At 38.2% G+C, this 18,021-nt stretch overlaps 1 protein-coding gene across 1 annotated transcript; it reads right to left on the reverse strand.

The window, feature by feature from the left end:
* Nucleotides 1-216: 216 nt before the first annotated feature.
* Nucleotides 217-8,770, reverse strand: srsf7a (serine and arginine rich splicing factor 7a). Its single transcript, XM_053321059.1, has 8 exons — nt 8,584-8,770; nt 6,839-7,075; nt 6,373-6,549; nt 6,077-6,163; nt 5,007-5,048; nt 3,775-3,819; nt 3,372-3,506; nt 217-1,144 (listed from the first exon to the last, which is right to left on the reverse strand). The coding sequence occupies exons 2-8, from the start codon at nt 7,060-7,062 to the stop codon at nt 1,093-1,095; spliced, it is 762 nt and encodes a 253-aa protein (XP_053177034.1). The 5' UTR covers nt 7,063-7,075; nt 8,584-8,770; the 3' UTR covers nt 217-1,092.
* Nucleotides 8,771-18,021: the final 9,251 nt, after the last annotated feature.

Here is an 18,021-nt window from a genome sequence, read left to right on the forward strand (position 1 = left end):
CACAGACGTTCACCAAATATATACATGAATGTAGTGATAGAAACTGCTCATATCCTGTCGACTACTTAAGAAAATTGTCAGGACAACATACAATAATTAAATGCCACAAAACATGACTGATACTTAAAGCATGTCAGAGTAGGAGTGCTCCAAAAATTGGCAGGCAGGAGCACTGTTCCTGTCTCCAGCATGAACAATAAAAACAAACAACTGACATATGTTGTAGAGATTTATTCAAAAATAAAACTGCCACTGTCTTACCATATTAAGCCAGGAACAGAACAAAAACTGTTAAAGCAGCCCTTCAAAAATTAAACTTAAGCACATTTTTAAAATGAAAAAAAAAGAAAAGAAAAGAAAAAAAAACAGGATAAATCTTGAGATCAACACATAGGGGGGATCTATTCAGCACACAGTGAAGCTGGTGAAGTTTGTAAAAAGGGCAGTGCAGCACAGAAACAACAAACAGTAGGAATGTGACATCACATATAAAGGCATGCAGGCAATGACCTATCTGCTTGTGCCATGATGAATGGACTGGTTAAACAGCATCTTAAACCAAAAAACAAACAAAAAAATCAAATTGGAGTGCAATTCAAAAACTTTAAATTTTTTACAGATTCTCAATGTGGAAGAAAAAAAATATTAAAGTTCAGAAATTTCACAGTTTAGGGAATAAAAGCAGTTCATCATTGCAATGACTGGTGTCTACTGGGTTACCTTCCACTGCAGTTTGCTGTACGAACCGCCCAAATCACTGTTAAAAGTCAACATTAACATACTGTAGGTGTTGCTTCATGTACTTGCTACTAGACACGTGGGAAGATAACGTATATTCAGCATTAAAAACAAAAACAAAAAAATCTGCCACACTGATTAAATCTGCAACAATCTGAGGCTGTAGGACTACAGCCCTAGAGGAGGACGAGGTGGGGATTGAACTTAAAAGTCTTGGACTGGGCAAGTACAAAAAAACAAAAAACAGCTGTAAGGGATGTAAAAGCGGTCAGGGTGCAGGGGTGGAGGGTCTGTCTGTTAAGGACAGGAGAGAAGGGGGGTGGGGAGAGTAAGGGGATACTAAGTCTTCTTCACTCAGTCGTCTGCTGGCGTAGGGCTTCGGTTTGGACTTGCTGAGCGGGAACGACTGAAACAGAAACATAGACGAGTTAGCGTGCCATAGGGGAGGATGGAAGAACGATCAGACAAAAATAAAAATAAATCCCACATTATATTATCCAACACTACAAATATTCATGACTGGATATCAGAAATATTTCTAAACTGAAAATCTCTTTGATCCCCTCAGACATAAAAAGGTTAATTCCAAATAGTTCCACAGTTTACTTTTTGTAGGCCTGAAAAAGTAACAGTCAAAAGCTTAATACATAATTGAACCCCCGAGGCAAGCATACACCTAGTCAAGCAAGTCACAAGTCATTGACACTGTGTTCTCATTTACTAATGAACAAATTGTTAACATAGTTTCTGTTCTTTGAGGAGACAGACAAGGCTTAATCCTTCACAGACTAAACACACCTAGAAAAAAACAACTGTTCTACATCAATGTAACTGAGAAAGAAAACCACTATTACTATTAGTGTGCTGTGTATAAGTGCTAAAAAAATGGATAATATAGGAGGTAAAGCAGTTTATAAAATGGTAATGATGTTTGCAACATGTATGGCACAAGAAGGGAAAAAACAAACAAAAAAACAAAACATGTGACAAAGCCTCCTCGATGTATCAGCCCATTAAAATTCATGTTACCTCTCTTCCACTCACTCACTCACTCGGGTCAGTCATTCGCACTCTGTAATCATGCTTGTTAATGTCTCAACTTTATCTCTATATATTAAATATATATATATAAAATCACCAGTTTTTTTCCCCAGAGTACATCAACCTGTGTGCAAATTTTTCTTTTTTTCTTTTGACCATCAATATGAGCTTGTCAGGGGGTTTGATTTTTGGTTACCTTTGGAGACAGTGGCAGAAACAACAAGTACAGAGAAGCGAAGGATGAAAGGACTGAAGGACGGATGACTACAACTCGGAGAGACACTGCGCTGGGAGGCTCTTGAAGACTGATCTCTCGTCAGATCTCTTTCTCTCACTTTCAGAAGCTAAGACAGAGGCCGAAGAACTCTGGTAGGTAGGAAGGGGGGTCTGGTAGGTAGGTAATGGATTTTAAAAGGTAGTGGTTGAACTCTGAACTGTGTGGGTCAGCCCTCTGGTAGATCTGACGGCTGGCTGGGTGACTCTAGTAGAACAACTGTATGTGTGCGCGGGCTGATCTCGTCTGAGCGTGTGCGTCGGTTGGACAGACGGTCACCCATTCATTCACTGTGGGGAGGATTCGGTCGGTAGGTCGACCTCTTTCTCGCTGTCTAACACCAGCTGCAGGCGAAGGCTGATCTCAGGTCAGCGCTTAGTCACCCTCCCGCAGGACGTACACACCGCCAGCTGGCAGACCCTGGGCCTGGGATCAGCTGCAGTGTCAGTGCAGTGCTCAGCTCCCACCACACGCTTTAAAGAAAATATGAAAAATAAACAAAACTGTGCTGCAAAGATGCTTAACTTAAGTTACACCAATGGTGTCGTTTTGTATGATCTCTACTAATTATTTGCAGGAGACTTTTCTTGAGCTAGCCACATTCAGGCTGGGGAATTACAATTTAAAGAGAAAAATTTAAACATTTGTAATCCTACTTCTGATGATCTTTACTCAACACTTAAAACTAATAAATACAATTTTCTCTCTTGCTCTGTCACCCTGAACTCATTTATTTAAGTGTAGGGATACATCTATGCTGAGCGGAAACCATCTGTCATGTGCCCTCTTTTCAGGATTGAGTGATAAAATGAGCTTAAAACAGTGCCGAGCTCTCAAGAAGAAAAAAAAGAGCACACGAGAGAGGTCAAATCATTCAACCTTTTTTTATACTTCCTTATACCAGGCAGAGAGCCCCAAGTCGCTGTCCTCTACACCCCTCCCCCTCCACACTGGCCCACAGCAGAGGCAGGAGGACTTGGTAGAAGATTCAGATCTCTGTGTTGAGGCGGCTGAGGGTCCTCAGGGTCGTTCATCTCGACATGGCAGTGGTTTGGTGGCAGCATGGCACTCCCAGTTGGAAGGAGAATCTATTTAACGTTCCCTGCCTAGGATGAAGCACCTAGCTCTACCTAAACTGACCCTCCCTTGGAATGTCAGACAAGTTGTGAACATCTATAATGGATGATCTAAACCTTCCTACTGAGGTGTTACATACTTTGTAAAACAATGACTGGGCATGACTAAGTACTACAAACTCAATAAAAAACAGCCTACACCCTATTTCAGGGAATGAGAGACACCTAAACTGAGGGTTTACCTGTTCCTCTTGTGATTCGCAGACGGAGATCGTGAGCGGGACCGGGACACAGAACGTCCCCTGGGCACAGAGCGTCCCCTGGGCACAGAGCGTCCCCTGGGCATAGACCCAGATCGAGACCGAGATCTGGAGCGACTGGAGGAGGGAAAAATGGTAAAGCATAAATCACTACTACAGTAAAAGTCACACTTTTGCAAACTCAATTTTATAAAAAGTTTATTAAGGTGAAAAAACAAGCCAACACCAGCAGCAATAATTTTAAGTGTTTAAATCTCATGATGTAAAACAATCATACTCTGGATGTGTCACGTACTGATTCGGACAAATTGATTTGGAATGACAACAGCACTCTGTTTCAGTTCTTTGTCTCTATAATTTTGGTTTGGAGACACACATGACCTACCTTCTCACAGGAGTCCTGGACTTGGAACGGGCTGGGGAGCCAGACCTGTTGTTACAGGAAATAAGGGGAGTTTAATTAAAGCACTGTTGGGAATAACACCCCAGGTGTTAACCGCTCAACAAACCTGAATGTGCATTTCCTGAAGGAAAATGTATGTGATTACTGTAAGTAAATGAATACTGCCAACTACTACAACTACTCCAGCAGCAGGTTGTATTCAAACTGTAGCACCTACAAATCAAGTTGTACAAGAATAAGAAGTATGACGGTATGCAGGAAGCCAATAAAGTGCAAATCGATCATCATGTTTTGAATTGTTGTTTGTCAGAGAGAAAACCACCTGACATGGATGTTTAAAATGGTATTAAACCCACAACCGTACAATCTTAACAGGGTCAGCTGAACATTACGAGGACTTAACCTTGAAATCCAGAGCACAAATGAATTTGCCTAAAACTAAAGCTTGTAGCCCAGAGATTTGTACCCAGCTGAGGATGAAAAAGTAGAACATTTTATATGAAAGAATTAATTAAGGTTTAGATCTAAAAACCTATAACTTATGTGGGAAACATATTCACATTTTTAGAGTTAGTAGGCTTATAGCAACATTTTAAAGTATGTTATGTGCTTCAATTGAATAGTTAGAATTGTATTTTACCTGTATTTACTATATTTTTATCTTAAATTAAAAAAAAAAAAAAAAATCAGTGCCATAGCTTGAATAATGAATGCTTTCAAGTTTGAACTTGGTCTGTAGGCCAACATATGTCTTCTTGAGCGTGTGAGTTTCAAAGTTACAGTTTTTCAACTTTCCAACTAAGGCAGATCATTCCTCCCATGTCATTATATTAAAAAAAGGAAAATAAACTCACTGGATAATGCTAGAAAAAAAGTGAGCCTAACATAGCAACCATCAGGGAAAAATGATCAACTTGTTTTTTATTGTAAGCATGTTTCTAGTTGTTTCTAGAGTGTGTGTGGAGCATTAAGTGCAGACAAAGATGATTAAAAGCACAAATTAAAAAGAGTGAAGAACAAAGTGCACAATTACACACGGCATAATTAATTAATCTCTGAAGGTGCTAATAATCATCACATCCTGACCACATTCTGCTGCAAAACTGGATTAACTGCTGTATCTCACACATGTCTTGCTATCAATGGAAAAAAAGTACAAGAATAAACATACAATCTTTTTTATTTTATTACAGTTCAACAAACTGCATTCTTACCTGCTCCTGCGCCTGGAATAGGATGGAGATCGACGACGGCTCCTGAGAAAGTAAAACAAAAGTTAGAAAAAAGGGCATCTGGGAGATAAATTCAAGGCTCATCTGATATGTATTAAAATAAATAAAACAGACTGTGTTCATGTGTGAACCATAATTTAAAAGAACAATCTCTCATTGTTTTCATTTGCAGTGTGATTTATCAAATTAGGCATAATTATGTTTTGGTGTGATTTTCTGAGGTTTGATGATATCATCATTTAATTTTGGTGTTATGGTGTGTAAAATGAAAATGGTGAACAAAAAACCATGAGCATATTGAAGTGAAGTACACGCAGTGTTGGAGTAACTGGTATCAAGTAATGGTGTTATGTAATTTAATTACAAAACCGACTGAACCTGAACTTAGATTTTGGTGTGATTAATGGGTACACTTGCCCTTACAACTGAAATCATTTGTTAGAAATTTAGAAAAGTAATCAAATGTAATAAGTTACATTACTTTGATTAAAGCTGTAACTATTTTTGTTTTATATTTGCTAAAATTGTCATTATAAACTGACAGTATAATAAGATACAGATAAGCTGTGACAAAAAGCACTGTCTCTGGGTCCACCCATTGGTCATAATGTGATTTGCAAGAATCAACCGCTCCCAAATCAAAACAACCAATCAGAGCCGGAGGAGTGTCAATGACACTGTACACATGTTGCTGGCAGCCCTCCTTCCCCACACAGTGTGTACTCTTACTCAGTCAAAACACGCCTCCCTCTCTTACTGTGCAGGCGTAGGCTGTACTCATTCAAGTCCACTTTTTTTCTCATAACTACATACTGCAGCTTTAAGTAATTGAAGTAGTTACACCTAATATCTCTTAACTCTCAAATGGGTTACCAAAGCCATCTAGGTGGTTAGATTTAACTCAGGAGGAACAATAAGTCCTCGTGTTTTTGACTGAGTCATGCTTTAAGTGCCACTGTATATTTACACTCCAGTGAAGAGCAAACAGACTCCACAGCATTAAGAACCAGCATTTCCTGTTGCCTCATGAGACGTATCTGTGTTGACCTTACCGGCTGTGGCTACGGCTGCGGGAGCGAGAGCGGTAGCGGCGCCCACGGGATCTGGACCTTGAGCGAGACCGTGAATGAGAGCGAGACCTGTAACAGGAACACATACAAGTTTATTCCTTTCTGTCCTTTTGATGGAATATCTATATCTATATATATATATATATATATATATATATATATATATATAATCAAAGCAAGAAATTATGAGCTGAAGGAGATTAAACAACCTCATTTATGCTGAAAAAGTGCATTACATGGGCCATAACTGCGTGCAAAAACAGACTGTGTTCCTTTACCTGCTGCCGCGGCGGCCCCTCTTGCTGAAGCGGTAGCAGTCGTAGGCGTAGTGGCCCCGGTCCCCACACTGGTAACACCGATCATTGGGGTCAAACTGGCGCCGGCTGGGGCGCCCACGGCCCTTCCTGGACATTCCTGTTGACATCTCCACACGGACACGGGAACCACACAGCACCCTGCAGAGAAGGAAGAGTCAGTGAGAAACTATTTAATTCCTGCTATGGTGATTTAACAAAAAACAGATTAGGTTAGATTGTATTTTCTCAGCTATTGTCAGGACACACACACACACACACACAAATTTGCCCTCTTATTCATGATGAGATTTTGGTGTTAGTTGGGCTGAAAGCTATTCAGGAGGGATTTCTACATTTCACAGTAGTGGGTTATACTGGTTAAATTACCGTTTCTTCTACGTCGTTTTTGGGAGAAAGTCACAGACTACAGAAATATACCACTACTCACTTTCCATCCATGCCTTTCACTGCATCTTCTGCATCTCTGGGATCCTCAAACTCCACGAAGGCAAACCCAGGTGGGTTCCTGGCCACCCAGACGCTCCTCAGTGGGCCGTAGTAACTGAACGCTCGCTCCAGCTCCCCCTTGGCAGCACCGTTGCCCAGGTCACCCACGTACACTTTACAATCAGTGGCCCGAGACGAACTACGGGATGATGAATAGTACGACATCTTTTCCGTCTGTCTATTGTGAGAAGAAGGAGAAGAAGAAGAAGAAGAATAGGAGAGGGTGAAAAGAACAGAAAACAGAAAATGAACATGTTGGTCATTTTTAAGAAAGCAAAGCAAATAAATTAATAATATATAGGATACTATTTTATATCTATCCACGTGATATATATATCATTATAATTTCATTGAATTGCATTAAAGCATTTATGAATAATTAGCACAATATGAATAACTTAGGTTGCAGCTATTGGGTTTATCTGCACATTTGTAAAATAAAAGTCAGAGAAAAATAGTAATATAAAAATAAAACGCAGGCGACGCAGAAATTCACTATGGGCTTATCTCAGCTATAAGAGATAAAACACAATAAGAATGCAAGGTAAAATATCTGGATTAACATAAATAAAAATAAATTAACCTAATTAAATTTACGTGAAAACGTTGCAAAACAAAATAAAGCAAAACTCAAACAACTTATTACATTTGAGTACAACAAATGTTGTCAGCTGTTAGGGTAAGTGTACCCATGAAGCACAAAAAAAGTTCAGGTGTGTTTCATAGATACTGACATGATTTATGAGGGAGATAATTTCTTGCAAAAGTAAGATTTATCTCTCATTTGAAAATGTATGTGTTCATGTACATTTTGGAATATAAAATAAAGATATTTGATGAAAAAAGGTCAAAAGTCTTTAATTGGTACTGTGACACCATTTATGCCCATTTGTGCTCCAAATAAGCCCACGTCATGATTTATTTACAAAATATTAAAAACAATATTGATTTCAAAGAATTAAAAGCAGCAATATATGTATTCAGTAACATGTTAATTAAAAAATTAAGAAACCACCCTGAGCAAAATCTTAAAAAAGGTCTGACTTCAGATATAACCCTCTTTGTAATCATCAAAATTTTCATAACTGTAATTTAATGACTTTATTTAATGTAATGATTTTCTCTCAGTGACTGTATTTTGTAATTAAATAAGCTAACGAGGTTAACATATATCTAGTAACTCCCTAACATTAACAGTCTCTGTGCTATTACAGATTTCAGACCCTGCTGCAGCAGGTGCAGCAGCAGCAGCAGCAGCAGCGCCTCATAGCGCGCCAAACGCGGCCTCAGCAGGCCTCTGTAAACTGAACCGTTCCCGAAGACTCTACATTTCCTCTGAAGGCCATATCAGCCCGAGTGAACCCCAACCGCGTACACAACTGATTTGTTATGTTTGAGTTGTACAATTAGCTTAATGTTTAACTAGAGAATACAGATCCGGTGGTAACGTATCAGCGGGCCCGTTTTAAGGACAAACGTCTGAATAATGAATAACGAGCAACTTAAAGACGACTGGTTCAAGTTAAATACACAAAATATACCTTTAATTGGTATATGTTAGTAATAAATATATACTGAGATCTATTGTGTATTTGATATGGATGTATATATAGTGTATTTATATTCCAGGAATTAGTCGAAGCCCTGTACACATTGCCTCATAAACAATGGCGGTCACGATGTTACCTTGTTCCGATGATCTACGACGAACCTCCAAACGGAGAGGAAACTCCAGAAACCTGAGGTGGTCTTTACCACCACAACCGAGTCTTTTTCAACACCAAATGAGCCAAAAAAAAGCAACTAGTACAAACATTAACGACTTCCCCACATGTCTCTCACACAGGGTGCTTAGCCAACTAGCAACGGGAAGTGACCCCCCCAGTAACCTGGCAACGTAAGATCCGCATCTGCGCACTACGACTCTAAATGATTCCCATTGCAGTGAAAGTTCACAAGTATGAGCTTGATGTAGTTAAAGTAGGCCTATTACAGTAAAAGTACATAGATATTATGAGGTTGATGTAGTTAAAGTATTACAGCAAGAGTACATGAGTATTATGAGTGATGTAGTTAAAGTATTAAGTACATGGGTATTATGAAGTTGATGTAGGCCTAGTTAAAGTAGCTATTACAGCAAAAGTAGCCTACATATTATGAGTGATGTAGTATGCAGTGTTACGTTACTGTTGTAGCTGCTGGAGGTGGAGCTAGTTTACACTACTCACACAATACACATTGAGTTGCCCCAGGGTATGAAATGTGTTACATAAATAACTTGTCCGAAACTAGGCCAGTTTCGGACAAAAAAAAAAAAAAACTTACAATGTCAGAGAATATACAAGTTTATTTCTCATAAATTTGAACGGAGAACGGAAGTGAATGTAGTCTATGTGGTTGCGCAGTAATTGACGTGTGAACAGAAAGTGAGTATTAAATGTGTGGCCATCCTGTTCAAGCAGCGGAGCATCTTTGTTTTTATTCTATAACCTAATTAAGTATGGGCGTCTATAACACTCGGTTACACAAGTATCTCCTTAACCCAACTGGAAAGTACAATTTGATCAGTTCTTCCACGACAGGCATAGTGCATATAGCGACGTCTCTTCAGAGTTGCAGAGTGAGGCTGTGTGACTGCTTGGTAGAATAAAACACTTTTTCCCCCCAAGTTTTTTTTCGTATATTTGGGACTTTATAATGTCGGACAATATCTGACTTTTCCATAAATTTACAACTTTAATATTCAAAACCAGACTGTGTCCAGTGTTTTTTTCTGTACAGGTTGTAGGCTAAATATAAGAGGAAAACTATCTACTACTACTATTTTGTGTGCTGGGAACTTTTTTCGTTTTGTCCAGTAATCAGCTGAGGTATTGTGTAGCCTATCATTGACAGTAAAATTCATTTTTATTACTTTCTACTTTTGTACTTAGGTACATTTCAGAGCCTGTACTTTCTTACTTTTACTTGAGTAAAGGAGCTGAATTAGTACTTCTACTTTTACTATTCTTTTTTTTTAATACAATATCTGTACTTTTACTTAAAGTCTGTGTAAAGTAAAAATAAATATGTGTTCTGAGTTTGACATACCACAGAAAAGTGTGTTGTTAACCACCCTGCCAAATTTGAATAATAAAAAAATCGCCAAATATATGAAATTAGGCTTCAAAGTTGTGTTGTGTAAAAATCAGCCTCAGTCTCTGCTCTAAAACGCTGTGGGCGTGCACGCTGAGTTCGCTGAAACCCTGTCACCTACCAAGTGTCACCTGTGTGCGGCTGTGGCTCAGGAGGTAGAGCAGTCCTCTGGAAGATTGGCGGTTCAATTCCTGGCTCCTCCAGTCCACATGTCGATGTGTTCTTGGGCAAGACACCCCAAATTGCTCCCAATGGTGTGTGAATGAGAATGAATGGTTAAATTCCCCCTGATGAGCAGGTTGGTACCCTGCGTGGTAGCCCCTGCCCTCAGTGTATGAATGTGTGTGAATGGGCGAATGAGTTGTGATGTAAAGTCTTTATGAGTGGTCCTAAAGACTAGAAAGGCACTAATAAGTACAGTCCATTCATCATTTACCATTACCTGTCAATCAAAGTCACCACCTATACCTGAAACGCTACGTCTGAGGCTGCGCCAAAATCTGATTTTTAGTGGCCCAGTCTGAACAGAGCCAAATCTGATTTGGACACTTGCTAAAAACATAAATGTGCATGACATGATTAATGGGAAAATCTTTGATTTTTGCTGAAATATTGGATCATTTGAATATTTATTGAAATGAAACCATGTGAGAAGTTTAGAGGGAAAGTCACTATTTGGTGGTGCTGTTAACAACTCCATCTGAAACGTGACCTTGACTACACACTGCTTTTTGTAAGTTGTCAAAAGACAAAAAGGTTGGAAATCACTGGTTTCATAACAATGTGTTTTATTTTAAAAGCTTTTTATAGACTATTATCTATTGTGTCAAATCTTCATCTGAAAAGTAACTAAAGCTGTCAAATGAATGCAATGGAGCAGAAACTACAATATTTTCCCCTGAAATGTAGTGGAAGTATAAAGTAGAAACAAATGGAAATACTCAAGTAAAATACAAGTACCTCAAAATTGTAAAGTACATATTGTACAGTACTTGAGTAAATGTATGTTGTTACTTTCTAGCAAAGATTATGGACCAAATTATTTGTAGTAGTCACACTTACAAACTATAACGCTGCATTCTTCAGTGGGAGTTATACTAAGATTCGTGCCTTGAACCCTGCACCATGTATGTAATACTAAAAAACCATTTTAACGCACTTCAGTGGGCACATTGAGGAACTACACATGAAGTTCCTCAAAAACAACCACAGAGGATGTAAAGGAGATGAAGATACCCATTAAGATATAAGATGAGTCATGAAACAATAATGTAAGTCTGATTTGTGTCAATTGCCACTTTAAAGTCATTACAGACTATTTGTGGCATACCAAATTAGTTGCAGGCCCACACCTTAAACTTCAACTTAGATTTTCAATGAGCACAGAGAAACTTTCCTCCTTCAGCAGATTAATGTGAAAACTAACTCTGATCTACTTAAAAATATATAGTATAAGATTATTATGTATATCACGCAAGACTGGTCTTTGAATTAACTACTTTTTTGAATGAACTACTATTTTTTTGTAGATAAGAAATACATTTTCCAAGTAAAGTCAGTCAAAAAAAGAAAGTAAACTTAACTTTACATGCCAACTTAAGTAGATTTTAGTTATTTTACTTTAAAAATATAGTTTTCACACACAAAAAATTAAGCAGTTCATACAAAGACCAGTCTTGATTGATCTACATAATAATCTGTTGCAAAAAGTTGCTTTAATTTTTAAAAACACATCAAGCACAATATTTTTCAGTATAAGATCATGGCAATAAAGTTAGTACATTTTATGAAGTCACAACACAACTAAACACAGTTTTGAGTGGAGTGGGACATTAAATGAATTGAAAAATGATCTTAAGTCAACTGAGGGCGAAGTGACTGCTAACAAACTTCATCACTTGATAATTAAATGAATAAATAATAAAATACTGAACTCTTCTGCCCTCAGTATGTGTGACGGTGCACAACAGCAAACTAAACACACTTTTAATAAGCACTGTAATAGTATGATATCATCCCTATTATTACATTACATTGTGCATCACTTTTGGTGGATTGAGTGTACATTTACACAGATAATCAGCATGGATATCTGTATTATTCACATTGAAGTCACCTCAATATATAGATATAAGCAGCAAATCCTCATTTTACATTTTTGCTTTATAAATGATTAATTTATCAGTTATTCTTTTTTTTCAGTCCATTAAACCTTTTGAGTAGCATAAATTTAAAATAACTTATAGTTATGAAATCATAATAGGCTGGTGTATAGTGCCCCTCTCCCCAAAGCCTGTACACATATTATTAAAAAATACTCATTTGGGATCAAGCTATAGCAGGTCTTTGTTGGTCTTACACATGATGAGTTACTGTGGTTGTGTTTGAGTTTAATGCATGGTTTATTGAAACAGGTCATAGGGGTCCTAAAGCCACAGCCTCTATATTTTTAACATCCTTATCTCATACTCTGTCTATCCATGTTATGTTAGATTGACTCATTTAGTACAAGAATAATGACTCAGACGCGTTCAGCCTTGAAAATAAATAAACTATATTCAAATAAGGTCAGCTTTACTTGATTAAAGACCTTTGTTTTCTTTCAGTAACACGTTACACCTCATGCCATGTTCTCAAAAACAAGTTCTCATGTTTTTTCCAAGATTTTTTTCTCCCACATTTCATAAAAAAACTTAAATATCTTCAGTTAATAATTTATTACAGTATTGAATAAATGTATAATGTCTATCACATGATATCGTATTAACTCAGTCATTATTTCCCTACAAAGGTTCATCAGGCAGAGAGAGAGAAATTTTCATCATCACAGGAAAAAACTTCACAGAGAGACACATTGAAGAGCAAGACCTGGGAGGGAGCGAATGGGAGAAGAAGAGACGAAGAAGAGGAGAGAATAAGAGAAGGAGAAGAGGAGGGGGTACACTAACACAGACACAGAAATATCGTACACCAACAAACAAAAGATGACCTGGGATGTTGCTCGTCGTTGATGTCGCTTTGACACAACAGAGCAGGCGTTTTATTTTCAGTTGCTAAAGGGAACTAAACAAATAAGCAGTAGACACTAAATCCATAAATTGTGTGTGTGTGTGTGTGTGTGTGTGTGTTTCTGTTCTGTTGATGTCTGTATGTACTGTTGGTGTCTGTATGTGTGTGGGTCAGTGACAAATAAGGATCGGCAAGATGAGCAATTCAAAACATTTTTTTAGTTAATTGTCAAATTGTGTAACTACAAAAGAATGGTAAATATTACATATTTTATCCACCTACAGTGTATTTGAGTAATAATTACTAAATATAAGAAAAAATGAAATGGTTCCTGATTGACATGATTCCCCAGATTAAATTTAATATTTAGAACAATTGTATTCCATTACCTTTGTTTAATATAAAAAGTTATAATGTAAGATCATGCCAAACTAGTTGATATGGTGTCTTATTGAGAATTTGGTGTTTTTAAGCAAGTTTAATTATCTGGTACAAAGTTTTTATGGTTACACCACTTAGACATTTTTACCATAATCTAATATATTCTCTCAAAATGGATTAAAAGCAGAAATGTTATGCTGGGTTCACAAAAAATAATTTGTGTAAGTTATTCATATGTTTATTTTCACATTTTAACCCCTTTAAATTTGACTTAACCACATGGACACAAAAAAATGTCATTGACCCGTGTGTGTGTGTGTGTGTGTATGTGTCACTTGCTCATTTTGTTTAACTGGTGTTTGGGATTCAAACTGTGTCCGGGGAGGGGGGATGAACTCGATAAAATATGCCTAAAGGCGTCCATCACAGTAGACCATGCTGCTAACACATGTACACAGGGATTCATCATGCATCTGCAGAGGAACACGGAGGGGAGTGCAAACACTGACACACACTGGGGAAGGTGTGGGGGTGAGGAGGAGAGGTTGGATAAAGGGGGGTTAAGTGGGGGTAGAGGGGTTGGGTTGGGTGGGGGAGGCATCACATCTAGCTACAGAACAGCAAAGAAGGCCAAAGCCAGACAGTTAGTACAGAAGTTCATGAAAACGTGGAACATTATCCGGACATTGTAGACAGTTCTGTTGTGGGTGCTGGGTCGGACCAGGGTCACATCTGTGGGTTCATAATCAGAGGGTCCATCCTGTACCCACTGAGGTGCTGATGCCCCCCCTCCCCCCAGTCATAGATGACACATGAGTTCAGCAGATCTCTGTATGCGAGTGTGTGTGTCCGTATTTATGTGTGATGTGTAATCTTGGTCCTGTACCTGTTGGTTTTTAAGCTTACACACCTGAACCTCACACTGACCTGCCTCTCAGAGTCACCCACTGATACCTATGTAAAAAAAAAAATCTGCCTGTTTAAGCCCATGATAACCCGAGACTGATGAATATACTGGCAATGTTCCACACTGTTCCTTCATGTAAACATGCTACTTACACTCAAAAAATGACTCCGGAGAACCGGATGACGATATGCACGTCGGCAGAGGCTTACAACAAACACTGGAGCAGAAAAAAGATGAGCACTGACATCTCGTCAAAGCTACCAAAATGAAAGATGTGTTTTTTTACATTGTTTTCCTGTATTGCACATTGAAACCACATTCCTCTGTTCGCCTCAAGGAGCTGCGGCACAGCTTATCCATAGATAAATAATCTTCTTGTAAATAAATAAAGTATCTAAATAAACTATCTTATGAGAGGAAATATACATAAGTAACACAGACGCCACAAAAAAAAAAAAAAAAAAAAAAAAAAAAAAAGTCAGCAGACAATGTACACCAGTGAATTAGATGAGATTATATGTTTTTGTTATGATACACTACACTGTTTGAAAGGGCAGTTTCTTCATTGTGGAAAATATATCAAAATCTAATCCACTAAATTCAGTAATGATGCAATCTACACTAAAGTACCAGATTGTATATATATTGATACTGTTTCTAAACATTATTTAGAAGTACAAAAAAATCTACATTGGCTATATCTGCAAGGAAAAGATACAAAATTGGTCTTTTTAGAAAGTTTACAAAGTATAGTTAGTTAAGGGTAAACGAATTGGATCTTTCTGGTATCGTTGTGTATGATATAACACTAATACTAAACTACACTTGTATAGCGCTATCATTTGTGGGTGAAGATTTTGAGGCGCTTTTTAAAAGAGAAAGTATTTGTAATGCACCTGCAGCACAAAGTACAACGCCCTTACAGAAATATTCGAAAGTGATTGATAATTGGCAGTTAATATTACAACAATTATAATGTCAAATTTGATGAGTCGAGATGATAAATTGACTCCCGTCCAGACGCTTAAAGATAATTGTCAACTAGTCCCACTAGTTCACATATTTTCATGCACTGACTTTTTAATCTTCATATATACGTTGATGTCGAAAGTGATAAACCTGATATGTCGGTGTGTAAATGTCACGGTGTGTAGTTCAGTATTCTTCGCTGGTTTCTTATCTCTCTAGTTCCGGTTGTCTGTTTTAGCAGCCAGTCATTTCTTGTAGCTTGTGAACATATTACTTTATGTCCTGCCGTGCAATACTGAGCAACATGTAGATGCCACTGAAAACATCCTAAGATCTGGTAATACAACTACTATAGAAACAGTCTCCTAATTTTAAACCTATAATGTAAAAATGACACTGCTGCTACTGTACACACGCCCCCAGATTAGACAGTGTGGTTTTTTTTAGCTGTCTGCAAGGCTAAGCACTGTCTGCTATTGACCTACAGACTGTAAACAAAGTGATAGACCTTAGTTAGTCCCTTCTAAACAGTGTACAGACTTTCCATTAATTAAAAAAAAAAAAAAATTAAGGAAAGTGATGTTTAAGTATGTCTGCTATGACTACACGGGGAGGGACAAATTACAACAATCCCTTCCCCAAAAGATGAGAAACTCTATTAGGTGGTTACGTTACAATCACTCAGTCAAGCTGAAATAGTGGAAACATTAGACTTCAGAAAAAGGGGAAAAAAAGACAACACAGGATGTATTAATTGCAGTATTATCGGACAAAGTGCAGCCAGGACAGAGTTTGTACAGCTAAAAATGGAAATACTAGATTTTTTTACTTGATAGTTTTTATTTTTATCTTTAAGGCATAGTATGGACGCTTGAAGCATCTAGGATCCTGTATCCTGATAAATGTGTAGACTTAGTGTTGATGACAAGAGATCTTTTTGTTGGGTTTTATTAGTAATTTATATTTATTGGCAAGAGCAACATATGTACAAAGTTAAAAAAAAAAGGTTTTGTTGGGTTTTAAATTACTCAATCTAAACATGCTTGGCTTCAACACACTAAAAAAATGGAGAGTAACACTGTTAAGTCTTGTTTGACTGCCCGTGCATGTTTGTCTGACTCAACTATACAGAAAGGGTTAGTCTGTCAGGATACATGCTACAGTAATGGATTAGGCTGACACTTCCTAAAATGACACAGTGATGACTGAGTGACGGACTGAATTGCAGCCAGCTGTGTGTGCTTCATTACACTCCACACACACACACACACACACACACACACACACACACACACACAAACACACACACACACACATACACTTTTATATAAGAAGATTTAACATCAAGGACCAGCTGAGAAGACACACAAAATGCAGGGATGTAAATTTACAATATGGTTCTGATCATTCCCATTTACATCTAGCTTTACATGCAAAAAACAACCACCCTCCTCTGCTGCATGGGTCAGCTGGGTAATGGTTACCACGGAAACCATCTAGTAAAGAGACACATCTGATCCGGATCGCAGGGTCGAAGTACAGGTTTTTAAAAACCGCTGATCCTTTATTTGTTTGGTCAGCTGAGACTTTTTAAAATCAAATTAGTGTTTTCCACTTAGGCTCAGCTCAAGTGCTCTTTAACACGTGTGTGTGTGAACCAGCTTTTCTGACAGAGGGAGTACACACCTAACCTGTTTGGTGCTTCCTGTTATTTCCGCTGCCACAATTTGACTTTCTGTACCCTCCTTCCTTCCCTCCCTCCCTCCTCCCTCACTTTTTAAGCGGTAGACATCACCACCACTATCTGCTTACTACAAACACTACACTCTTTATATACACTGATATGAACTATTTACAGCGTGCCTGTGTGTGTGTGTAGAGAGCCGCCTTCTTCTATATCGTGTACTGTAGCATCACCACTTAATTCATAAGTAGCCCCGTGTAGGAAACAAACATATTGTTATTGTAAACATACCACTCCTTTTTTTCTTCTTTTTTTTAAATCCCCGCAGCGCTCCACCTCAACCTCCTCAAGTGAAGACATGTGAGGCTTGTACCAGTAAAAGTTGGTGACACAGCACAGAGGAGGGGAGAGGCGGTAGGGACAGACGGAGAGAGAGATATATAAGTGTTATTCCTCTTCCACACGACTAAGATTGATGAACTTTCTTTTTTGTCTGGTGTGCACAGGTTTCTGCTCTTCTCTATCAGCGGTCTGATCCTACAGGACAACTCCTCCATTCGGCTTATAAAAACTTGTAAAAGCCTGCAGAGGTTTGACCAAACCCTCTTTAAACCTCTAAAAAAACTGTCAACTTTACAATGACTTCTCTTTCTCTCTCCATCTACTCTCTGCTGTAACCTTTTGTACCCACACTTCTCGCCCCTCTAACACTTCCTTTTTGCTTCTTACTTCCATCATGCCTGTAACTGTGCCTGTGTGTGTGTGTGTTTGTGTGTGCGTGTATGATCGATTTACACATGCCTACATATAGTGTGTGTGTGTGTGTGTGTGTGCGAATATGTTCTGAAGTATTTTAGCATCCCCACATCAAAGACCAGGACCTCCTCAAGGCTGCAGTCCTGTTACAACAGATGATGTTACAGATGTATCATGTCGAACTGTGACTGAGAGTGTTATTTATACATACATGTGTGTGTGTATGTGTGTGTGTGTGTCTGTCGCTGTGCAATATTCTTCCAGAACTTTCTCCTGTCTCCTT

The sequence above is a fragment of the Scomber japonicus genome, chromosome 6 (assembly GCF_027409825.1).
Source record: "Scomber japonicus isolate fScoJap1 chromosome 6, fScoJap1.pri, whole genome shotgun sequence".
NCBI lineage: Eukaryota > Metazoa > Chordata > Actinopteri > Scombriformes > Scombridae > Scomber > Scomber japonicus.